At 42.9% G+C, this 26,354-nt stretch overlaps 1 protein-coding gene across 2 annotated transcripts in view; it reads left to right on the top strand.

Moving 5' to 3' along the window:
• Positions 1 to 8,291: 8,291 nt before the first annotated feature.
• The window catches only part of LOC141970051 (zinc finger MYM-type protein 4-like), a 47,756-nt gene continuing 29,693 nt past the window's right edge, over positions 8,292 to 26,354 (top strand). For both annotated transcript variants that reach the window (XM_074926389.1, XM_074926388.1), the window contains exons 1-5: positions 8,292 to 8,579; positions 21,165 to 21,207; positions 21,605 to 22,135; positions 23,676 to 23,743; positions 24,339 to 24,509. In XM_074926389.1, the coding sequence (XP_074782490.1) occupies positions 8,538 to 8,579; positions 21,165 to 21,207; positions 21,605 to 22,135; positions 23,676 to 23,743; positions 24,339 to 24,509 (855 nt within the window). In that variant the 5' untranslated portion in view covers positions 8,292 to 8,537. The remainder of the gene's footprint in view (positions 8,580 to 21,164; positions 21,208 to 21,604; positions 22,136 to 23,675; positions 23,744 to 24,338; positions 24,510 to 26,354) is intronic.

The raw sequence follows: 26,354 nt of genomic DNA, 5'->3' as shown, positions 1-26,354 counted from the left end.
GCAGTGCTTACACAGCACCAAGGCTCTTTCTGATATTTTCCCCAGTGGGACGGGGTGGGCAAGATCTTGGGAGGGGACACAGCCAGGACAGCTGACCCAAACCGACCAAAGGGATATTCCATACCATATGACGTCTGCTCAGTATAAAGCTGGGAGAAAGGAGGAAGGGGGTGGGGTCACCCTTGGTCCTCCGAGGCAACTACTACGCGTATTGGAGCCCTGCTTCCTGAGAAGGCCCGACATCGCCTCTTCATGGGAAGTAGAGAATAAATCTGTTTGCTTTTGCTTCCGCGCGCGGACTTTTGCTTTGCTTTGCTTATATTAAAACTGCTTTTGTTTCACCCACAAGGGTTAGTTTATCTTCTTTCCCCTCTTTACCCTGTTGAGAAAACAAAGGGAAGGGGGGGGGGGAAGTGATAGAGCGACTTGGTGGATACCTGGCATTTAGCCAGAGTCAAACCATCACAACACCCCAGTTGAAAAACAGAACTCTGAGGTCGGGAAGTCCCGTAACTTGTCCAGGGTCACACAATCCACAGAAAGGCAAGAAGAGGAATCTGGTGCCTTGAGCAGTGGAACAACTGGCCTTTCCCTCCCCTGGCTGCCTTTCTCCTCTCCCAGCAGTAGCTGTGTTCTGCCAGTGGGCAGAGCGATGCACACACTGTGCATGCCTGCTGAAGGCACACTCGAGCCTGCTGAGTCTGTCTTCCAAGAGGCTCTGAGAGCCCTCTGCTTCCAATGAAGTCAACTGGAGTTAAGGACGCTTACTGGCTTGCAGAAGCACTCGGCACAGTTGTACCACAAAGCCATCCATCTATACATTTCCTTGAGCTGTGGAGAGAAACAAGATATGCATAACTGAACTTTACCTGCTTCCATTTCTTCTATTAAGAGAATTTAAAATTTTGTCCCTGACAATAAATGTGACAAGAATGGGAGGTAGCTGTTAGAGAGAATCCTGTTCTTCAGTCTTACAGATGAGACAAGTGCTCAACAGAAAATGGATACATCAGCTCTGAAAAAATACCAGCAGTTCTGAACTGCAGTTCTGGTTAATGTTTGGCTATGCGAAGAATGTAAGTGGGGCAGAAGAAGTGAGTACACTCACAATGCTGTATTTCATCAGACTGCCATGAATTTCTTAAAAATTTAAAGACTGGCAATGCCTTCTCTGTGTATTTTTTTAAATCTGCTGTTGTTTCCAAAACATAAATTCTCACAAAATGGGAAACATTGGAAACATACAGGAGATAACCATAAGAAAATTAGAAAATAATTTTTCGTAAGATGAAAATGGCAGTATTCAAATGAGCCGTTTTATTCTGCATTTGGAAAAAGTGATGTAGTCACAGCATGAAATTCAGGACGATGTTAAAAAGCTGCAACCAGAGTTTGTAAGTGGGCACTCCTGTGTAACTTACAATAAAAAAATCAGGAGGAGGTCTCCAAACAGAAATGGCCAAACAACTCCACGGATTATTCATGTCACTTTTCAGTAACTCTCAGAAGGCAGAGATAAAATTAATACCGCTGTAGCATCAGGCAGTCAACAGACTTCCCAGAGGATTATAAATCTGACAATGATCTTTATCCCAGGCAAAATTTGTGACCTTGAGCCCACTCAGATTTTACAAAAGTCTAACAGTTCACCTTTTTTTTTCTTTTTTTTTTTAAATTGGCTCTGGCATCTTATTATGGCAAATACCACTCTCTAAACATCATGGTATCACAATGCCTAGCAGAGCTTGCAAGCAGTCTGAAACAATGTCTCACTGAGCTCTTACTGATCTCACCTTATTTTACTCTGGGTGCTCAGAAATGACAGCTTGTTGCCAACACTAACTCTTCCACTACCGATCAAAGAAGCACAGGGCTGTGTCACAGGAAGGAAGTTTACCTGCGGTGGGAGTTTAGATTTTCGGCAAGGAGAACAGCAGGTGAAAAAAACAAAAGCAAAGACACAAAAGCAAAGAGAAAAATCTGTATTTCCTGTCTTGTGCCTTGACACAAGAATCTGCTACGAGCCGGGTACAAAACTGCTGTTACTATAAACTGGATCTCCATTAGAAAAACTTGCCAATAAATCTATACTGGTAGCAGAAGCAAGGCGTGAATACAGTTCACTACATTATATACGTTAATCAGAAAACAGTTAATGACCGTGTAAGGATACCTGCTCCAACAAAGATGAGTTTTCTGCTTGCTCTCTACACTAACCTCCCCCTGCAACCTGCTGTGGACTGGGCACATCAATGTCTTCATGATGTATCTAGCTGATGGTCTATAGAGAACTAAGAAACCTAGTTCTCTTCTCCCTCTGAGTTTTGTGCTCCTGCCATAGACTTTTTCACAATACAGAAAATAAGCGTCAAAAGCACTGCAAGAAACGGTGACTTTGTGGATGGCATACTGACAATTTTTAAGGCGACAGAGAAAAAGGATTGAGAGTCACTGACGCAGAGTTGCATCAGCTGTTTGTAACACAGAATTAGGTGTAAGTCTAGATACCACATTTGCACATGTTGGTCACTATCTGTTTAAATATTTCATGATCTATGCAATTAACTTCCATCATCGCTGTTGACTCTGTGATTTTAGAAATCCAGTGTACTTATTATTATCTATGTTCCGGGCTTATTTTTGCATTTCCACAGGGTTGCACAGTGACAATGAATGAAAACAATTTCCTTTGTATTTATAACCAGATCCACTTTGGGGATCCGAGAACTGCCATATTTGGTGTGCAAAAACTGATGTCTGGCATGTTTGGAAACAAAAGCCTCTGTTATTTAGACTTAAAAAGAAGATGCAGAATAGATTTATAATTATTGTAATTAGAATAAAAGCATGATTGCACTGAACTTAAATCCTGGTCCAAATTTTATACACACCCACAAATCCATCCAAATAGAAATTAACTTCATAATTAATACTGGATCATTCCCATTACAAAAAGACACTATTAATTGTTGATGATGCTTGTATTTCTTTCTAGCTGTTTACATCTTTTCACCCTCCAGTTCATGGAGTGCTGTGGATAATGCAGCATGTATAAATCAAATCCCCCAGAAGATGCGTGACTATTCCACTCTCGTCCTGCCTGCACGCAGGAAGACCTGCTCCTGGATGTTCTTATCAAGCAAAATACAGAGGGGCATTTGTTTGCAGGAGCAGAGCTAGAATATTCTCTTTAGAGTTCAGCTTCCTCCTTTCATCCCACCCACCACCAGACACTTCCTGACATTTCTCCTGCAGGCAGAGCAAGGCAACTGCCTTTTTTTTTTTTTTTTTTTTTCTTTCCTTTTGCAATGGCTGCTCCTTCAGTATTCTGTGGGTGGTGGGGGATGGGGATGTTATCTCAACAGCAAACACAGCCCAGCAAGTCTGGGACGTGAGGGGGAGTTTCAGAATGAAAATAGGCCCTGCCAGCCCTTCAGCGTTTGTGTATCTATGACTAAGCACGCTGAATGCGTAGCTTTTTAAAACTTGGCTTTTCAATTTCCTTATCTTTGTTGTTTCCAAGCCTCCTGTTCCCCTTTGTCCTCCCAGCCCCGGGGACCTCGCAGAGGCTGGGCCCTGACATCACCAGGGCCACGGAAATGCAAATCCCGCCCTGCGAGCCAGCCCCACGTGCTGGGGGACAAAGCCAGAGCAGTTCCAGAGCTGGGAGACAAACCCACCTCGCTGCCTGTCCCCCCGTCTGCTCAGGCACCAAGAGGAGACTCCACTAGCAATTGTTTCTCCATGGAAATATTCACTGGTTTTGCTTATGTCATTATAGCCCTGTCTTGGAAGCGTCCGCAGCTTGGGGTCACCTAAAATGAAGAGGTTTCAGCAGTTCCGTCCATCTCCAGGACAGAAAAGGCTGCTGGCTGCTCATCTCCTCACGCTGTCACTACTGCTCCACTGGGAGGTGCCTCTAGGTTCAAGGGACCAGCAAGAAGAGTAGGAGATAAAGCTGCCGGTTTGTCTCACCTAGACCAGACTCAACCTCAGTCCCCAACACAGCCTCCTCTGATCTTTGAAGAGTCTTTGTGCACCCAGGCCAGATGTGTCGAGGACTGGGATTCAGGGGGGCTGTACCTCCTGCTCCCATCAGCGCTGCCTAGCGCACCTCTCCACACTGGACGCAGAACTGGCCTCTCATCACATCCAGTCTCAGTTCGCCACAGTGATGGGGACAACAAAAGCACCCAAAGCACCATATTTCAACTCCAAGCCTTCCTTTTCTTCCTCCCTCACGTTCCCTCAGTTCTCCAAGTTCTGTTTCCTCAGTTTCCTCATCACTCTGTCCCTGTTCTCAGGCCGCACGGCGCTGTGCTGGTTCCATCCCTGGGGTCACACCCCAAGTGAACCAGCATGCTGCTCTTAACAAGTCTCTTGCCTGTTGTCTGGACTAGATGCTGGTCCTTGTGTCAGGGTGCCCGCTGGAGGCCAAACGCCATCCTGGCAAAAGGTGTGATTTGCAGAGGGATTGAGGAAAACCTGGAGGAATCTCTGGCGATAGCACAATGTTACTGGCACAAAGCACAGCCACGCTGGCCTAATCCACGCCGGGTCAACCTTTCCTAATGCAGGTATCTCAGAAGTCGGAAGAAATAATGCTTTGCTAACTCCAAAGGCCCATATTTTTATACAAGTACATCCTACACTGTTCTTCTGAGCCTCCCCTCGGGCTCCAGATGTGGGTACAACATATGCAATAGCCATGTTTCTCAGCCCGCTTTACACAGCCTGTCCTAATCGGATGCTCACTGGAAAGGAAACAAGTTTATTCGTCGTTATTAATTTGTGTTTGGCCTGAAACGCTCGGCAGTACTGTAAGCACCTGCAACTGCAATTCTCTGAAGAGAGCCCGAGCTGGAACAGAGGCAGGAGCAGCTAGATCTCAGTGTGCACGGTTGGCGGGTTTTCTGGGTGATCTATATTCAGCTGTGCATGCCCGTGGGTATGTGGAAAGATCATTCATCCAGTTCATTGAACTGCAGCCTGCATGTGAAAGGAATTCCATGGTTTCTTTTTTAAATGTCACTGTTTTAAAGACGAATAGTCTCACGCAGAATTGTGCAGCAGATTATAATATAGGCACTCCAGGGGTAAATTAAAAAGCAATTCAAAAACAATATTGTGGAACAAGCTTATCTTTTCCCTGCCTTATCCAGACATTTATCTAGGTCTGTTCTGCAAGAGTCATAACCACATTATGTACATATTATACAGTGTCTTTTTTAGCCACATTAGTACATATACAGTTCATTTAGAGTCAAAAGTAAGTCAGGTCTGAACAAGATGGAAAACATTCTGCTCTAGTTCAAATGCCCTATTCAGGGAACAGGCTGAGAGATGTCTACAGAACACACCAGGGTTGATCCAGTTTTAAACGGTCCACGCTTACTGTCACCCTCTCATCTGTCCATAGTATCAGTTTAAGCAAGCCTTCCACCAGGCACAGATTTCAACAGCATATGGTTGTATTATGATCTATTTTAATGACAGGATCTATTTCTAACAAAATATTTTGCTTAGTGGTCTGAAACCATTTTCAGACGCATGTTGAAAGTTCAAATATTTCCATCAACTCCCTAATTTACTTATTAGAACCATGCAATGAAATAAAGATGTTCGTTCCCATTAGCATGCTTGAACAAGTCATATAAAATTTTCGTTTTATAAAATATTATGGAAATTTACAATGTAGCCCCAAGAAGTTATAAGTTTCATCGAGTGACATTACTGGAAGTCTTACGGTACTTGAGGTTATTCTGAATGCCTGAGCATTGTTGTGATTACACGAAAATATAGGTTTAATGAAACCAAACAAACAACTCCCCCCACACACATACACTTTCTAAACTTAAGCCTGAAAATGTGAAAGCAGTGCACTATAATGCCTCAAACACCAGAGGTCAAAAAGAAAAAGCAAGTTTATTATCCTTAAGATCTTCATTCATAAACCAAGCTCATCTTTTAAGGTCTTCCTCCTGACTTCTGAATACTTGGATTTCTCAACATTGTTACTAATTGTTTAGTTAATTTATAAATATTTATATTCTAAGAGGGCTATTGCCTCTTTTTTTTTTTTTTTTCTCTCTGTATTTTCTGCCTTCCTAGAAAATCCCATTCAGAAATATGTGCATGTTCAGATGATCCGCACATGCACAGCACATCTGTGCTGTTACAGACACTCTTTTGGGAAATCTGCGTGTGCACAGTGGCCTTTTATGCACAACATCCACATGTGCTGCCGTCTCCTCAGGGCACTAGTGGATGTGTCTGAGGGAACCTGGACATGTGGCAGCCCTATATTTAGACTATATTCCAATTTCTAGCTATTCAGAAAACAGTACCAATATCAAGTCAGATTAACATCTTTTATTGTTACTATATTTTGTGCCCATTAAAAATATTAAAATATTCACTCTTTTCATCTGTAGCTAAGGATAAAAGTACTTTTTGAATAATTATTAAATTTCACATCCAGCTCACAGTTTACATATAACATCTTTTGTCACAAAAAAAATCTCAATTCTTGAAGAAATTTCAAAAAATAACTCATCAGCTAGAATTATTTTACACTTGAGGATGGGGATTAATGTATAAGTGAAAAGCATTATTCATAATTTATTAAATTATTACATTAATTATTTCACTATCCTTGGAATGCAGTCATTTCTAAAGAGAGACCTGACAGGATTTCCTAAATTAATCTCAGTATTATTTATCTAGTATTTTAGGCCAGATGAAGGACAGTGTTTATATAATGATCCCTTCATTCACCATTGAAATGCAGCTGCTGCTTAATACCACTCTTTAATTGTGCAAATCAGATAAAGCTAGGAAGTGGAGATTTCTCTTTAAGACAAAGTTTTAATTAGCAGTTAGATTATTTAAGTAGTAAGGAGAAGGAGACACATTGTTCTTATCAACTGCTTGTGGGTGCTGGTAACGTTTGACATTGTTCACAATAAAAAAGGCAGCGATCTGTATCTTACACATAGTTTCAAATTTGTTCTTAATAAGCCTATGTCTGGCTAACATTTTGAGTGTCTTAATTATTGGAAAGCATGAAAATGACAGGCAACATTACAAAGATTTAAATATTTAGGTTTTAACCTTGAAAGGTTACACTGATTTCTGCAACCCTATTTCAGGTTAAACAGATATGCAAATCTTCATGGGATTAGGTCCTCAGAGACTGTAGAAACAACCCTTATATGAACTTTTGATCAACACCATATGAGGAAAAATGTGGTCAAATATAGACCACCCATTCCAACATTAAAAACCATGGCTGTTTTACGGTTGTACCAACAAATGTTAAATTAACTAAAAAATTACATAATGGTTCATTCATGAGTGATACAGCAGAGGCACAACAAACAAAAAACAGATCGGTTTATATTCTCAGGCTGATCCCAACAAGGAGAACAAACTGAATGTCCTGCAAATACTCCACGCTGTCTTCAAAGCCAGTGTGCAGCAGATTGAGCACAGGGAGGAAGTGCTTCTAGACTCCATGGCAGTCCAAAATTGAAAGTGAACAGACTTGGGCTGAAAACCTTTCATTGCTTTGGGTTTGGAACACAATGACTTTGTTAAATTATGGTTTGTACTGTGCTGAACATCCTGTTGAATAAACAAATACATACCCTCTCCACTAGGACGGCCGCCAGTCCAACGTGTCAACTTCTGGAGCGTTCCCGAAGGGAAATCACCACAATCCTGGTCTACCCCACAGCCCTGGATCCGTCCTCCAGGGCAGCCTCACCAGCGGTGCTGGGTGCGAGGCGGGGTGTCCCGGGGGGATGAGCGGGATGCTGGGGAGCACGGTGGAAGTGCGCGAGGCGGGTGCCGCGGCCCGGCAGCACTGAGGCGGGAGCACCACGTCACGGCCAGACGCACCAGAGAGCCCCGGCCTGGCGGAGGACGAGGTGAGACGAGGCGCGGGCAGCCCAGGGTGCCACAGCGGGTCACCGCCGCCAGTCACCACCACGGACCAGGCCTGGCAGCCACCACACGAGGTCACAGGCCCTGCCGCCACCATGGGGCCACTCGAGGCCCACCAGGGCCTGGCACGCCCCGGGACGAGCTTCGCGCCTCCCGCCCTGAGCCCGCCCGGGGGTGCCTGAGCTGGGCCGCCGCCCCCCGGCCCCGGCCCCCCCCCGGCCTCTGCCGCTCTGGGGGAACCACCCAGGCCGGCCCTGAGGAGGCCCCAGGGCGCCTGCGCGGGGGGGCCCGGGAGGCGGGGACGCGCGGCCGTGCGCAGGCGCGCGGCGCATGCGCGCTGGGGCCCCGCGCTGGGCTTGTCGTTGCAGCTTTAAGAGGGCTCGCGGCCTGGCGGGTCCGACCCCCCCCCGCCGCCCTGAGGGAGCCGCCGGGCCCCCGCGCCAGCCCCCTCCTGCCGCAGCACGGCGCGGGGCCGGCCCCGGCACCCCGCGGAGCCTCCCCCCGGCGCCCCCCGAAGGGGGGGGAAGGCTGAGAGGGAGTGACCCCCGGCCCCTCGCCCCGGGCTGGGGCAGCTGAGGGGGGGGCACAACATGGCGGAGGCCAAGGAGGAGGGGCCCGGCCCCCGCGCCAGGGTGAGTGGGGGGCGCGAGGGGAGGTCAAAGGGGAGGGGTCAGGGGGCGGGGTCAGGGCGGGAGGGGGCCGGGGCGGCCGGGGCCGGGGCGACCGGACATCGCCGAGCGCCGCCGGGATGCAGCGTGCGAGGCGCGGCGGGTCCCGCCGCTGTCCAGGGCCCTGACAGGCGGTCCCGCCCGGCCGGGGGGCCAGCAGCCTCCCCAGGCGGCGAGCGGCCGGGCTCAGGCGGCCCCCGGGCCGGGCGTCGCGGCAGCCCGTTGGCTGCAGGCCGGCGAGCAGTGCTGTCCCCTCAGGCCTTGGAGCCACGCTGCCTCTCAGGGTTTCCTTAGTTCTTTCTTAGTTCTCCTTAAGGAGAGTGTCCAGGCATCGTTTTTGTAAGCATCTTGGCATCACTTAAATAATAAACTTACAGCTCCCTAGGATCCGTCATCACCGCCTGTCTCCTTGTTTAAAACACAGCGTTCTTGCTGCTCTTTTAAAATTGATTTCAATTGTCCGTGTCAAACCATAGAGAGTCAAGATGGCAGTTTCATCCAGTTCTTAGGTACTCAGGCTGTAGCCATTGTGTGAGTGCCATTAGCCGTGCTAATCCTGAGACTTGGTCCTTCATTGTCACAGCTTGGTCTGTACATACGCTGGGCATACTCATCCACTTGAAGAAATCCTTTGGCTTTTACATACATGGAGGGTTCTTTGTGGCTCACACCTTGCAGCCTGTGAAGTAACTGAGGGAGGATAACTTTTTAAGCGGTCCTCGAAATAATCTTGCAGCAAGTCATGTCCTCTTTCCTGCATGCATGTAACTTCTGACAGAAAGCTTCCCAATAGAGATGACGTTGTCACATTCGTAGTTGTGTGGAAGAGTCCATTGTCCATTGCAAGACTGAGCTGTCTAGTTCCCTTTTCCCAAAGATGAAGAAGTTTTCCCATTCTCCAGCCTTGAGAAAGACAAGAACACTAGCTCAAGTTTTCCGTTCCTACATGCGAGAGAAGTTTAGTTTGCTGAATTTGTTCCAGGCAACATGAAACGTGTGATTGTGGTGAAACTAATTGTTGCTAAACAGAACAATTGACCTTCCAGGCTCTAATGGGAGGAGTTGCCCAGACATTGTTTGTCTACTCTGCAGTTATGGACATGAACATCACTGAATTGTCTCAGGCCCGTGTCTTTCAGAAGCTTCCACTTATTTATGAGCAAACAACTTAGGAAGTTGTTATGAGACTTCCACCTATTTATGAAACAATGACTTAAGAAATCTCAAATTAAACTTCATTCCCAGTAACTGAAATGTTTGTGGACATGAGGAGATACTTCTACAGCATGAGGGCAGTCAAGCATTGGAACAGGTTGCTCAGAGGGGTTGTGTGGTCCCTATCCTGGTGTCTGGTGGTTTCTTCTCTTCATGCTCATTGCCTTGATGTGCTCAATTTTTCTGTGGAGTTACCTGGTATTACCAGCAGAAAAAAAGAAGATTGCCTTTTTTCTTCTCAAGCCTGCCAATTATCTGCTAAAGAATAATGAAAAAGTATCATCGAGTTAATATCATCTTCATTGGTCTCAGGAAAAATAATTTATCACTTGGTTAATTATCCACTAGGTGGTAAGTCCAGAAGTCCCCATCAATTGTCATTCCAATCTCCCTGTACATTATGGAAAGCTTTCCCTGCTGTTGGTGTTGACAACATTCTCTGCTCCTGCAGAAGCAGAGAACTTGTTTGGCAAAATTTAAGGATGATCCAGGAAAGTGGAATTGCCCCCAGGCAAGTGAGTAAGGAAAGAGGAAACACAATTTGCCAATCTAGCTTGAAGGAAAATACCTTCCTGGTCCCAAGTCTGACAGTGAGGTTAATCTTAATTGTGCCAGAAAGTCTCCTGTGAGATTTTCAAAATAAATAGTAGCTCCAGTGTGCTGCATTCTGTCAGTTTGCAGTCTTCAGAGTCTGAGCGGTGAATTTCCTCAGGTCCCCTCCCCATCCCAAAATCAGTTTCTGCACCAGCATGTTCTTGAGGAACATGATGAGGAGTGAATCCCTCCTGGCTGCTCAGATGACTGATGGAACCTGGGAAGAATGACCTTAGCGTACTGTAAATACAGCACACTTCTATATCTTCCATTAAAGCCATAATTAACAAGGTCTTGGAAGACCATGTATCCCATTGCTCTTCCCCATAGTGGTCCAGTTCCTGTTCTACAGGTGGTCCTGATGAGGGACTCCTCCAAATCCTGTGCCTAAGGAATAACGAGCACTCCTTATAAAAAAAAAAATATTTTCCTTCATATGGGAAAAATAAAGACTAATTTAATAGTTTCTTCAGAGAGGAACTTAGCAATGTGTATTCAGAATTGTTATTTTCAATAACAAAATCTTTTGCAAATATTATTATTCCAGAAACATATATACTGAAACTGACATTTTGCAAAACCCATTGATAAGCAGGTGCCATCTTTTAGCTGAATCCACAATAATGAGCAACAAACTAAAAAAGAAAGTTTTTGCCAGCGTAGGACTGACATATAAGTTAGCCTAATTTTGGTTTTTAATAGTATCTGGAAAGTTTTTTATGGCTAAATTGTTATTTTAGAGAAGGTTAATTTCTGCCCAAAAGCAAAACTTGTGTTTTCTAAGGAAAATCTATCAATACATTTAACTTTTCCTACTTATTAAATAACATCAAGATTAACTTGAAAAGTGTCTGCTTGAATGGTTTTTTTATTTACTTTATACAAATATTTGAGGCAACTCAACTTTAATTTGTATATATAAATATCATTGTCTTGAACAGTTTATATTTTGAATAAAATGATCATTTATTTATGACAATACTCTGTCAACCCATTGAACTAGAGAGGACAATTTGGGCTGTACAGTGCTAACTACTGAAATTTGACACTTGGGCTCTTGGAAATTAATTTGGTGTGAATAGGTGAACACCTGGGTGTCTACATCAATACGACAGCTGTTTGCAAAAGATTTTTAATTTTGCATGGCTTAAATTAAAATTTGAAGGCGATCATCTCATTTAGAAAGTTTTGTTACTGAACTACTCTTGAGTGGTACAAAGACGATGAAAACATTTCTCTGCAGAGGCTTGTGCACCTCACAAAGGATGCTTTGATGTCATAATCTTTGAATTCACCTTCTAAAAATAAACATAATGGATCTCAGACTTCTTGCATTAGGACTTTTCACATTGTACAAGATACAGAAAAGTTAAGTAAGCTCTTTATGCACATCTCAAGGTCCCTTGCATGATTAGGACAGTGGGAATTAATTCTGAAATCATTCCCAATGTTCTGGAAGAGGTTATCTCAACTTTTCTCTCACTTAATGACTGCTGTATCCCATCATTCCTTCCAGACATTTCAATTCACGTTGGCCTTGCCCTAAACAAGTCTTGTAGCAAGTTTTATGTAGTGAATTTTTCTTCAGGGTTTTCTGTCAGTGGCTGACTGTTCAGATGATTTCCATCATCCGTTTTATAAGTGTCATAACGGCATAAAAGCAGAGCTCTTGTACCTCACTCCTGCTTTTGCTCCTAACACTTGTTCTCTGTGATCATCTAAACTCTTCAAAATAAGGCTTCTCCAGCAGAAAATATTCCGTCAAGAGCACGTTAGCAGAATGATGTGTGCTCTCAGTGTCTTACCATCTTAGCTTGTGTTCTGCCTTATGTTCTTTAATAGAAAAGAATTGTGTTTCCGCTGGGGCAGAAGAGAGAGGTGGGTAGAGTACACTCGCAAGGTTGAGGTTTTTAATTAGTTGTCCAGTGGAAACATAAAAAAGAGAGTGAGCAAGAGTCAATCTGGGAAAATAACTGGAGGATAAAATGAACTCTGTTATTGGAAAGGTCCAGCAGAGAGTGTTCCATGAATGCTGTAGGTGGGAGACCGTGATAAACTAATCCTTGCACGTTGCTGATCCCAGGAGCAGTTACTTTATTTCTGGAAGCTCAGACCAGTCTGAAGTAAAAGCCCTGTGACAGCTGAGTTTGAAAGAGATTGAAATCTGCTGTCACGAGCTGCTCTTGAACCTTATCAGGAAAAGGGAGACGGATTTAAATGTTGAGCAGGCTGCAGATTGGTGCTGCCCTCATGACCTAGAGTAGATGACCCGTATTGCCCTACTCTTTGACTCTCTGGAAGTCCTACTCAGAAATTTCAAGGGAAATAAAAAGTTTAAGAGACTGTAACTTTGCTTTACCAATCTGGTACTGATCCAAAAATTACATGATAGATTCTGTCCTTTCTGTAAGTACTGATTGAAAAAGAATGGTGGTGTCTGTAGTATCGGTTACCATATTTGCTATATGCTTTAGATATATCTGTTTAATTTTAAAAGTAGCTTGAAGTATTCCAGGACTTACATATACATTAAGTAGCTTTAAAGGGTGTTGTGTCTAACACCTTTGAAGCTTTTAGTAAAAAATGTACGATAATCAATTATAACCAAAGTTTATTACATCATATTTTTGGTAACAAAACCAAAACTTCAATTTTACGTTTGGTCCTTTTCCCTTCTGATAGCTGGTCCAGATTCAGAAAAGTATTTGAAGTCTTCTAAGAGCTTGGAGAAGTTTAGTATCAAAAATCTGAGTTAAGTACTTGGATCTGAGAGCCGTGAGGATTAGAAGTTACTTAAGACCCGATCTTGATGTCTTAGACTTCTGCTGTCCTCAGTGGTGGTCAGAAAGCACAAGCTGCCCTGGAGGGTGGCACAGGAGAGCACAAGCAGAGTGCAAGAGTCCTGGGCTCTTCTGAACCAACAAACCCTGCCAAGTCACCTTTGTGTGTCAGGCTGCTGTGCCTGTGCTGAAACAGTCTTTGCAGACTCGGTCGTACTGTAGGTGAGAAATACAGGACACATAGCTGTGAGAGGAGGTTCTTGGTTTTACTTTCTTAGCAATGTAAAGGAGAGTGTAGAAATAAATTTTTCCATTTGCTATCTTTATGCTATTAGCTGTACCCACAAAATAGTTATCTGTCTGGTCTCGCCCAGGTTCTCTGGACTCAGTGTGAGAGATGGGAATCTCTGCAAGATCATCTGCCCAGTCCCAGGGCAGGATGAATTCCTGCTGCAGGAGTCTCTTCATTTCCACTGGAAAGAGAGAAAACCTGAATCACTCGCCTAATAAACTAATACTTAGTTGCCTAAATTTGGGTGAGAAGAACCTGAGACAGAATTAGCACAACTGTACAGAGTTAGTCTTACAAGAGACATTTTGGAGTACTTGCTTTCTTTTGTTTTTTGAATCACTTATTTGTGTAGTTTTCTGAATCTTGATGTTTGTTTAAAAAGTCTAAAAAGTAAATGGAAAGATTTCGTCTTTACTGAAGGGTGTTATTTGCTCAGGAATGCTTTTATGAAATAGAGTTCAGTTAATGCAGACTGTTACAGGTCCTTATTATGTTTAATATTGCCTGGTAGGAGTTGTTATAATTCTCTGTGAAAAAATTACACTTTTTTTGTGTCTTTTGGCAAAATTTATTATCTCGCAACTTACTAATTGATTGGTTAAATATGTTTTAAGAAAGTGTCACTGAGGGGAGGATGCCTGTATAAGGGAAGCTTCACCTCTGTCACTTCTTTGCAGGCAGAAGAATCAAGCAGACACGGGTCAGTGTTTTTTACTGTCTCGCTGTGGTAGTTGTTCAAGTCCTTGCAGGCGTTTTGTGCAGAGTCTTGTTTGTTCATGTAACAGGGCAGTTCTCGAGCGCCCCATGAAGCAATCACAGGAGCTTTGCTGAGAGCTCTGATCACATAGTACTAATGTTTTTTCTGCCTGTTTTTACAGGTGTTCAGGCATTTCATTCTGAAGAGCCTTGGATACTTGTAATAATATCCGCAAAAAAGGTGGAACGTACAACTAAGCTGCCTTTTCTAAGAACCACTTCATAGCAAAAGAAAAAGTAGAAGCTAACTAGGGCAACAGTTACAAATGGGACTGGAATTGTAGCTGCCTGATAGAGAGGAATACCAGGTTTTATAGGAACAGGGGACGGGAAGATCATAGAACTGTACAGGAATGTGGAAGAGAAGTGGAACAGGCAAAAAGGAAGCTAGAGTTAGGAAGGGACTTTGAAAAATAAAGCAGATCACATGGTTGCTTTTTTCTCTTTAAGGACAGAAATACCGAAGTAGGGAGAACTGAATATACATACAGGCTCTCCAGTTTTCCCCACCAATTGTTGTTGTTGGCACCGAACTCTTACGCGAAGGGAAAAGACTTGCAGTACCTAATGGTAGATGAGATGATTCACCAGTGTGGGCCTATTAACATATAAACCATTCTGTGAAGGAGGGCTGATAATCCCTGCTGTGTTTATCAACAAGCAGAAGGTGCTACATTTGTAAATTTTCCTCATTTGCATGCAAAGCCATCTTGCAGGCTTCATATTTGAGGACAAATTATAATGAAAAGCAGACGACTTATGTTTTATACATGTTTCACTTTTTTGAAATTTACAGAGTTGTTGGTTAGGGGTTTTTTTTTCCCTGTTAGTAACGTAACTAGTAGCAAGCAATTACTAGCATGGTTAATTATCCTCTTGGGGGAGACATTGAGTAGAGACATCCTTCCAAGGTTACAGTACTGGTCCTCCACCCCAGACTGTTATCCTCATCGCTTCTTAGTTGCATTCTGTGCACGGGCTTTCCCTTAAAAGACATGGTGATGGCTTTCTCTTAATGAGCGACTCAGCTTCTGAGTTAAGTGGAATTAAGGGGATCGCGAGCTTTGCAGAACATAATCTCTAAATAGCTATACTTTTGAAAGCTTTTGGCCAAAAGTATACGTTTGTAATCTGGAAAGTGCTGTCTTTCATGTGGGATGCTGAAATATGTAACTGAACTGAAATATTTGGTTTGGAATAATTGCTTGCTGAGTATCACAGCAGAAACATATGTTGTTATGACATGGACCCTGATTTTGGTGATTTTTACATCCATGTAACTTCGGTTTAGTTTTTCTGATTTATGCTGTGAGAAATCAGAATTTTCCTAATTTCCGTTCACAGATTTAATGTCACCAAAATCCCGGTGTCAACGGTTGTTTGTAGTGTCTTAACCGGCAATAGGAAGGTTCAGCGCATAGCCGGGGGTGAGGCTTTGAGGGGAGAAGTTCTTTGTTTTTAAAAGAGAGCCTTTATTGTGGATGTCTTGGTTTGTTTGCTTGATGTGTGTTTTGCGTCTGTGCGTGTTTCTTAATTTGCAAAGCCCACACGTCTAGCAGGCTTCAGATCAGCACATCAGACGAGTGTCTGCAAAAACTGTTGCAAGGTGCAGTCTTCCCATGTGGAGCTGCTTCCTTCTCAAATCCATGTTTTTGTGGGCGGACGGGAGAAGGAATCAGATCACCTCTGATTTTTGTAGGTATAGATTAAAACCAGCAATCATTGGGAAAAAGTAAAAGGCATGTTGTAACTTTCTGTGTGCATGACAGACTCATTGACTTGGCCCCGTGTAGGTCGGTAACAGCATGCAGCTTGCGTGTGCATGTTTGGTGGATATGGAAACCGTAGGTCAACAGAGGCTTTGTTTGGAATTGGCCTGTGAATATTCAGAAAACTCAGGAATGTCAGAAAAAGCTGGGGACAGAAAGGGGCGATACACATACGTGCTGTACCGCTCCCCGTGCTTTCTGGTGAATCGTTGAGAATTTGGAAAACGCACGAATGAACCAGTAACTGCACATGCCTGAGTCTTTCCTGAAACTTAAAAATGGGAAATGCATAAGTGAGGCCAGGTAAAACCCTGTGTCCTGAACAGAAAGGTAGGGAGGCACCAGAAACTGGAAAATGCCTGCCTTTGTCTTTTTACACGTATGGACGGTTGTTTAGGATTTGCCTTTAAAAATACCCATCGTGGTATCCATTGCATTACCCTCAGACTGCGTTAAAACTGCTCATTTGACGGCTCGGGCACGGCTCGGATGCCCAGGGAAGCCGCAGGGACACCCCTCGCAAAATCCGCCAAGCTCCGAGCCCCTTCTCCCCGCGAAGAGCAACGCGCGGCCGCCAGCGGCGGGGGGCCGGGGGGGCCGGGGTCCAGCCCGGGATGCCGGGGGGCAGCCGGGGGGGCCGGGGTCCAGCCCGGGATGCCGGGGGTCAGCCGGAGGGGCCGGGGTCCAGCCCGGGATGCCGGGGGGCAGCCGGGGGGGCCGGGGTCCAGCCCGGGATGCCGGGGGGCAGCCGGGGGGGCCGGGGTCCAGCCCGGGATGCCGGGGGGCAGCCGGGGGGCCGTGGGCCGTGGCGGGCGGCTGTCCGGCAGGGCTAGGGGGGGCTCTGCAGGCCCGGCACCACGCGCCAGCTCTATGGCTCGCCTGACCCCGCCGGGTTCTCTTCCTGCCGCAGCCGTTCTTTTCCTGTAGCAGGTACCAGCAGCAGGCCGGCTCTTTGTTACCCTCTGCTCTTCCCTCCCTAGGTGCTCCGAAGGTACGAATCCGTAGGTCTGGCCGCGGGTCGGTGGGAAGCAGCTCCGCGGGAGCCCCGCAGCCTAATCCTGCCCGTGCTGCGGAGTTTTCCCGTAGCAGAGGAGCAGCGCGGCTGGCTGGTGCCCGGCATCCCTGCCAGGGGTGTCATGTGTAAAAGGTCAGGGGATGCTTCCTGAGCTCACCGCACCTGGTGCCACAATAGCAATTACAATTCAGTTCCTTTCTTTTTTTGACAATGGTGTCTTCCTGATCGGTTTAATGAATTCTGAAGCGGGGTGGTTCTGCTGTGTGTGTAGGGACGGGGAAACTGGACAGGCAAGAAAGTGAGAATCCTCTCCGACTGTTTTTAATTGCAGTTTTCTTAACATCTTGCTTCCTTTCCACAGTTTGCTTATAGGTGCAGTAAAACCTAGGCTCAGACTTCAAAAATTAGAAAGATATGTGCCTCTGTGTGTAAAGCTGTTACGTTGTCTTGTTTATTTTTTTAAAGAAATTCTCTTATTTTTGCACATGTAGCCATAGGCAGCTTCTCTCTGTCCTGCACAAAAGTAATCTATTAATTGTTTGATTTACGGATGCTATGGCAACTTTGAACGCTGTTAAAAGTATTGAACAGGTTTTTAGTTATTTCAAATTAGCACATTGTATTAAAGTGTAAACAGTGCCCTTCTGTCACCCGCTCCAAGCAAAGATGGGCTAGTGCTGAGGATGGAACACTGTTCCCCTAGAGTCTAATAAAGGATTATAAGAAATTAGTGACATACCTAGTGGATTTTAAAAAAAAAAAAAAACAAAAACAAAAACACAAAACTGTCTTTATGTATAGAGTAGTTAATCTAAAGCAAAACACATTGCTTCTGGGAATACCTAATTGTTTTGGTGCCATTTCTGTATTCTTGTTTCATTTATTTATTTATTACAACCTGAGTAGGCAAAGCATTGCTTTGTGTACAATGCTAGCTAATGAGACAGTCGCTAAGAAAGATATATCCTAAAACGTTTAATTTTGCTAATATCACACTTAAAACTGTTCTGTCTTAAACTCTTTGGGAATGCTCACTACTTGGAAGTATCATTATGTTGTTCTCTGGCAAAATATTAGCCGAAGTAATTGAATGAAGGTGCTTTAAAATAGGATATTCTTGTGTTTTGTTTTACAACTGCAAGTGCGTTTTGAGGACTGTGTTGAGGTGTTGAAGCTGAGGCTATCCCAGCAGAAAACTTTCTGTTCCTCATACTTTCCATTCTGTAGTTATCTAGGACTTAATCTGGGATATTCAGGTGCTTCTTCTTAGATCTGTCAAAAAATGACCCATAGGAAATGCTCAGTCTGTTTCATGTTTGCCTCTAGAGTTTGTTCCGCTAATCACCAAATCTTTAAAAATGTGAGCAGAAGAAATAAAGGGAATTGAGAGTGATGACAGCTAATCAAAGGAGGAGGTTTGAGGATTGGTGGGAGAGGGAATTGCCTTGCAGAAATATAATGGAATAATATAGAAATAGTAAGTTGGGCATTATTACTTACATTTCTGTATAATACAAGACCATGATGCAGTGAAAGTCAGCTAACATGACTGATTAAGGTGGTGTGTTTTTATGTAACTATTTGATGTACAAAATTTCCTCCTGAAACAGCATTAAACAAGATTGTCATAGGATTCAAGTAGGGAATAGAAGTGGATATAGTTGTAAGAATACCCCCACTAATTCAGAAAAAAGTATACAAGCCCTCATTTCAGTCCAGTTATAGACTGTTAAGGAATGAGTAATTTATTGGGGATATAGATATATCTTTATGTGTGTGTTGGTACATATGTATCCACACACACAGGCATACAAACAATTCCCCTAGTTTCCTCTCTTTGGATTTACACCACATGGGAGTTCTGATGCTGTTCACCATCAGAAACTAGATGGTGGCTTAGATAAAACTGCTTGTATTATCAGGTGCTGAAGTTCCTGTTTTATAAATATTTCCAATGGAAGCTTTTGACCACAGACACAGATCTTCCTCTGTACCCTAAAACCTTTGAAAGAAAGAAAATATTCAAGATGATCTTTTATCTTGATAGCATCACAAAAGAAAGAGAAAAGAAGATATTTTTTTTTTTTTTCCCTAGGATGACCTTGTGATTGGGAGCTATCTTGGATCACATCCAGGTAGATTGGAAATGTTTTCCAACTTGTCCAAAATATTTATGGTAGTCCTTAATGTTCTGTTGCAGGTGGCCCCTCATGCTGACTTGTGTGTTGTCATTTCTTTGAATGGAACAGAGAGGTCCAGACTGCAGAATGTATTCTTTTCCTAATAACAGCATTTCTGTCACCTATTATTAAAAGATTTGTTATCTCCAGAGGAGGAGGAACACCTAGGGTTTGGATGTGTAAGGTAGTAAGGACTGTGATAGAACCTGGAATACTTTCCCATAGGTACTCTGGATCTCAAAAGAGTTGAAGAACTACTTTGATATAAACCTACTCTGAGAAAAAGGTGATTTAATGCTTCATCTCAGCTGAAAACTTCTCTTGCCCTACATTTTTGAGAAGAAGGAACATTACTGACAGGAAGCAAGAAAAGGATCAAGGAAGGTCAGCATAGAGAAAAGGACCTAGGCTATCATTTTTGCCTCCCAAGTCTTCATATTCTGATGTTATCAAATGGCAACAAGTTCCTTTTTCTGTTCTTCTATAAAAACAGTGCACCACCGCTATCCGTGTCCTCAGCATCTGGTATTGGCACTAACTATATCCCATATTTTGGATAGTGTAAATTTAGTTGACTATGAGTGGGCTTCTAGCTCAGCATTAAATTTGCATCTCTGGAGACACTCCTGGGATCGCTATAGCAGTAACAACTCAGGTCTTGCAAACCTTCCTGGAAGGTCTTTCCTTACTCTTTTTTTTGTCAAGACAGTTACAACAAAGAGACTTGCATCAGCCTTGTGAAACAGTGTAACTTTCACAAAAAATGTTGGTTCTGTATTTCACTTTTCCAGCCTCAACTATCTGCTCAGAGAATCTGGAAGGTTTTGGTGCAGTATGGAATTGTTGTGATATTCACAATGCTGGACAGGTCCTCACTATTCCATGTGTTGTCAGATTAAGCTGAAAGCACTAACTTGTCTCTGTAGACCTGCAAGTGATATTGGAAGGAGACTGACAGACTTTTTACCATCAGAGGAACCCCGGGACAGTATGTGTCATCCTTTCCCAGAGTTTGTAGCTACTAAATTGATAGTTCCCATCACAGTCCTGTGGACTATCGGATTTATTAACTAAATGACTTGCGTTAAATGAAATTAGAGATCATCCCTTTGCTATCAAATCCCATTACTTTCCTTAAGATGGCTTAAGAATTGAAGTGTGAGCAGGATCTACCAGAAAAGAAAGCACAGAGCTGGAGAGGTAGAGAAAGGAGAGATAAGTGAATTGCTGTTACCTTTTAGACAGAAAGGAAGGATGCTAGTAAGTTGGAAATTCGAAAGGAAACTTCAGTTATGCTGAGTGCGTGTACGTCTTCAGACAGCATTGAAACATGCCTTCAACTTCAACATCTGTCAGAGAGTGTTTAATGTGAACAGATGTTCTGTGCAGCACTCAGATCATCATCTGGTTCTTTGGTTGTGCTCGTACTGACGCGCATTGTCTCGTTACTCTTAGGAAGTTAAGCGTTACATGTCACTGTTCCTGGAAAGGGGACATGCCCCGTTAGAGAGATGAAACCTTTGGATCTCAGCAGCCCATGTCAGTGGCAGCTGTGTATGCTGCTATTTTTCTGTCTATAGCATTCAGAGACAATTAAGGCTCGTAGAGCATCAAAGAGGGCAGAGTCTATCATCTTGACCTGGCACAAGTATCTCGCGTAGCAGCGAAAATTTTGACATTCCCATCCCTCTCTTCTTCACCTCCTCTGGGAAGCAACGCTAATTCTAAATTTTCATTGTGTGCTTTTTCCATGTACTTCTGAACTCGTTAGGGTAAATGCGACTTCTCAGTAATGCAATGGTCTAAATTCTTAGAACTTTGCTTGGGGCAGGAAAGGAAGGAGGAGGAATTGTGATCCTTCTTGTTGGTTTTGGTTTTGATCAGATACTTTTTAGCAAAGTACATGGCAGCTGACCGAGATAATGATATAGTGCTTTCCTTTTTACAGTTTGAAGATAAATCTGATGCGGTATTTGATATTACAGAAAAATGTAAGTATTTTTATTTATTTATATAAGGCCACAGTTTCACAAAACACTTCTTAAAAGTAACGTTGTTGCTGAAAAAGACTGTCTTGCCCTTCTCCTTGCTACTCATTCCCTCCCTGTATTGCCTTCTCCAAAAGTGTTACAAATTAGATGAGCTGGAGTTAATGTTGTGTTTCTTTGGTTAGTTTTTCTCAGTTTAGTTTCTGCTTCATTGTGTGGTGAGTGCAACAGAACTGTTTCTTATGTCAGGCATGTTTTATTGGTAATGTTGGCTCAAGAAGGCTTAGAGTATTCAAGGAATTGCAGCTCAGACAGATTAGCAAAGGACACTTAGGCTTGTCCTTTGTTACACGCAAAGTTGGTGAATTCTGACTGTTTATGGGGTTTTTTTTCTCCCTAGGTGGTGAAATTCTGGATGCAGAAATGTCTGAGGACACTGACCACAACTTAGCGCCTGCCCTCGACAGCATATCTTACGGAATACAGAATCGAACAGGATCTGAAAACTCCCTGCTGGATGATGATGATGACGATTATTTTCTGAACTCTGGGGATCTTGCAGGCATACCCGTTGTTGGAAGTGACAATGAAGATGATCAAAATTTCACTCCAAAAGACACTCTTTCTTCAGTGATTCACGATGAAGACCATCTGGAAGAGGACAAGAGAGTTACAGAACATGAACTGGACAGTGAAAAAGAAGTTCAGATTCAGAATGCAATCCAAAAGGATCTCACTTCACCATTTGAGCAGGGCCCTGTATTTAAATCAGTTCGAAAAGATTTTAGCATAACAAGAGATAATGGCAAAGAGACTTTTTCAGCAAAGGACAAGAATAGAGAAGGACATTTTCAAGAACGTGAAAAACGGTTGGAAAAAATCCCTAAAGATATGGATTCTAGATTGAAAAGCAGTTTTCTTGACAAAGCAGGTAACTGTTGACATCGTAGACCTGGCTACCCAGCAAAGAGGAAGAAAGAGCTAGACAGAAATTAGCAACAGGACTAGTTATTAAAAGCATCATCTTGTTGAAGGGAACATGCAGGGCTGTATGTAGGGAAGCATTTTATAAAGAACCCTGAAATACGATGAACTCTGTTTTAGGACTAGGATTTGCAGGGCCTGGCAGCATTGGGGGCGTCTCATCCTCCACAGCTTGTTTCAAAGCCTCGCCATACCCCTTGTTGTTGTGGTTTGCTAAACCAAGCTGGGTGACAATTCCAGCTTCCTTTTGGTTTTTCTCACTGGTTTTCGTAGACTTTGGAACTCCTTAAAAGATGATGTTTAGGTTAAGCTGATGGCCAGGAAAGATTTTTTTTGAGCAAAGTACCGATTCTTTATTAATGTATATGTATTTAAAACAGTATTCATTAGGTAGTAGCATCACTGAAAGGCTTGCTAGAAATATATTGGTGTCTGCAGGAAGTAAGCCAGAGAGTAACTCGAGATCTGCTTTTTCTGGGAGACGGCTCTCCTTCTTCCTCAGATACTTGTGTCTTGGACTTTGCCCAGCCAACATGGAGAGAACCAAAGATGCTTGTAATCCATTTCTCATTTCAGGGAGCCTGGCAGTCACCAGTAGTCTTGCTGCCCACACACTTGTTTTTGACTTCCCAAGCTCTGAGAGTTGCAGTAGAACAGTGAACGAAGGAGTTAAGAATGACCAGACTGCATGGAAAGAGGAGGGTTGGCCAACAAGTGAGAGCCTCCTGGCTACTTGTTCAGATTCATAGCTTAAAATTCTGATATTTAAACTTTGCATGTTTAGTAACAGCATCTTAAAATCAGTGTTTCCAGGTTGCACAAAGATCAGAGAAGCAATGCAGATGTTTTAAAATAAAGAAGAGTTAAAGATGTCTCTTTTACCTTCAGGTAGAAATCAGGTGAAGAATGTTCCTGTGCAAAAGACATATTTCAGAAAATTGTAAATACCTACAGTTAGAAGACAGTGGCTGAAAGCTGTGCAGCCTCCGGTAGAGTAATCAGTAATTGAAACAGCAGTAGTAAATGCTCATAGGCAGCATCCAGGCAAATCCAGAATTTTTAAAAGATACATGCTCAAAAAAGCATAAGCTACTGTTTCCTGAGAAGGGGGGAAAAGGCAAAAGACCAGAACAGCAAAGAAAAGGATGAAAACTTGCTCTGAAAAATATTTTCTGATTTAAATGTGGAAACACAATAGAGTTCAGAACCCACTGGGGTGCAGAAAATTCTGAATGAACAATTTGCCTCAGAATTTTACAACTATTTTGCTAGAATGGGAAAATAATGACCCAGTAGAAGAATCGAAAAATGTCAGTTGTCTTTGAGGATTACAGTCTTATTTGCAGGGAGGAGAAAGGGAGTAGTTTAATACTTCTGAGGTTCTGTCAGACTATGGGGTTGGGGATCAGTATGAGACTCTAGATAGTTTTAAAGGAAATGCATTGGAATCTGTATTCATTTATATTTAATGTATATGTTTTCCTCAGTTCATAATCAAGTAGAAGAAACATTACGGACGCAGTTAGCGCCACAAACTCCAGAAACTAACTTCAGGGTAAGCTATAGATCTTTCAAACACTTTTGCAAGTGCAGCAATATACTGGAATAATTCAAAATACGTATTTTGTATTTGAGTGTAAATTTGAGTATCAAGAAAACTGATCTTCTGACTCTTAGACATCTTTGCTACTTAAACAGTGCATATAATTTTGTAAAATTTTGCTGACCCTCTCTTTGGATTGAGGATTCTTTTGCTAGCCGTTTTCATGTTCAGCATGGTCTGACTGACTGGTGAGCCGAATCTAGACCTGGATGCATCCATCTGACCTGCTGCCTTTTTTCCAGATGAGACAGGGAACAGCAGTATCAACAGGAGACACTGCCCGAACAGCCGAATGCCCCTGCTGACAACCAACCTAGAGAGCTGGGTGGCTTCTGCTCTGTCTAGAGGAGTGAAAAGGATTGGGGGTGGGATGGCAGAGGGTGCTGCAGGGAGGTGGAGGCAGCAGCTGCTGCCCATCATTTCTCCCACCTTCCAGTGGCAGGACCCATTTCTCCTCTTGGCCTGCAACAGAAACTCCCCTTGGCAGCAGCCCAGCTCCTCATGGCAGATGCAGGAGGGTGAATTCTTTTTCATATTATTGTTTCAGGAGTCTAGCTACCTATTTTCTAGTAAGGAATCTATTGGACAAGAACTGGGGAATTCCTTTGCACCAAATATTAGAATTAAGGAGGAGCCTTTGGATGACGAATATGATAAAGCTATGGCCCCACAGCAGGGACTATTAGACAAAATTAAAGATGAACCTGATAATTCCGAGGTAAGTTTCCCATTGCATTTCTCATTTTGGTCTGACAGCTGACCGCATAAGCTGGACATAAATTCAGCAATTTATTTGGTTTATTGACCGAAATTTTAACATGAAGAACATAGTTTAGTAGAAGGAATTTTCCCTCTTATACTACCATGAAACCCAAACCCCCAACTTCTTGATGTCGTGTTACCATGTCACTGAACATGTTTTGCTTTTCAGTTAGAGACAAAGCAAACTTTCATTATTAAATCTGTGGCAGTATAGACACTTAATCTCAACTCAGTCTCACTAGGAAATAAAATTTAAATCATGTTTTACTGAATACTTTGTGAGTAGTCACGGTTAGAGATGTGTAGTTGAAACAGTGCTATTCCTGCTACTTCCCTCTTAAAGGTTATTTTTGCGAGCACAGTGGTTCATTGTTTGTTCTTGTTTTAAATTAACACTTAGAGGTCTTACCTTAGCAAAATATTTAAATATGTACATGTCGGTGAAGTAAATTTTAGCATGTGTTTAAGTGACTTTCCCATTTGAGACTGACATTTTTTAATGACAATAGAGGTAAAAGTCCCAATAATTACAAAATGGAGAAAGTCTGACCTGTGGATTGAGCGGTGCTGGGTAAAGGATTGCTGAGCTCTGACTGTTCTCTTTGCCACTGGTTTGCTGTTTGACACCGGGGGAATGATCTGTGTTGCAATTCCTGTCTCTTCACTGCTAACATTTGGGTTACGTGCCAAACTTTACATGCAGTTAAAGGTGTGTAGAGCTTCCCAAAGTGGTTCATCCCACTTGCATCGACACTAGAGTGCCGGCGTTCTTGTCCAGGCATTAGTTTTTCTAGCATCATTCTGTGTACTTCTGCTATATCTCCTTTCCTCTCTGGGCCTGTCTTCCCAACATTTTTTCTTCTTTTTCCCATAATAGTCTTGGCTTAATAAAATAAAGTAGTAAATTAAGTATTTAGAATCATTCAGATTTCACTGCCCTTCTGATTTGTTCAGTGTCTGTGAGACTGTTTGGTTTTGTTTTACCTTAAGCGTATATAATGTCAAACCATGTGTAGGTTAGTTAAATCTGTCTATTCTTTTGTCCTCCTAAGATGGCATCATTGCGTTGATTTGTGTGGAATGCGATGCAAGATGTCTGTGGTTATCAAAGATCATACTAATAAGCCAAAGTGAAGACTTGAAGAATTTGAATATCAAATATCATATTTAAAATAATAATTTCTGGAGTAAAATCCTGTAATTATTAACTCTGCCTGATACCATAAAAGTATGAGAACTATGAAGGTTCATTTTGTTTTGCTTTAGATTGGAATTAATGTCGTTTTTTCAGGTTTTTTTCATGCATCCTGAAAGATAACAGCATTTCTTGCTGTAGCCAATAGTTGGAGCTGAAGGTTCTGGGCTTTCAGCGCTGTTGTCGCTGCTGTGAAACTATTCTTGTTCACGCACAGTTGATGTCAGGATTTGCCTCCATTTCTCTTACTAGTATTGACTAAGGATAAAACTGCAGTTAAAATGCTTAAAAAACTGTATTTCTGAAAATATGTAAGATTTTTTTAAAATGCTGCTTTAAAACCCGTCACCACGGCATGCGCATACGCAGCGGAAAAGCTTCTCGTACTCGAGACTTGAATGTTTGTCTGATAGTTCACGTGATGAACCGATGCTCTTGCTTGTTCTCCTGGGAAACCTGTTAAGAAATAGTTTGATTGTCCTAGTAGAGAAACTTGTAATTTTCCCACAGGAGCAAGAGAAGTGTTAAATTTTAGCATGAATTCTGTGGATGTTAGGTGTGATTTTAGGAGATGGCTTAAGCTGAGGGAGCAGTTCACTGCTGCTG

The sequence above is a fragment of the Athene noctua genome, chromosome 24, assembly GCF_965140245.1.
Source record: "Athene noctua chromosome 24, bAthNoc1.hap1.1, whole genome shotgun sequence".
NCBI classification, from domain to species: domain Eukaryota; kingdom Metazoa; phylum Chordata; class Aves; order Strigiformes; family Strigidae; genus Athene; species Athene noctua.
Note: the sequence above shows the minus strand (reverse complement) of the source record. Positions and strands in the feature narration are given on the sequence as shown.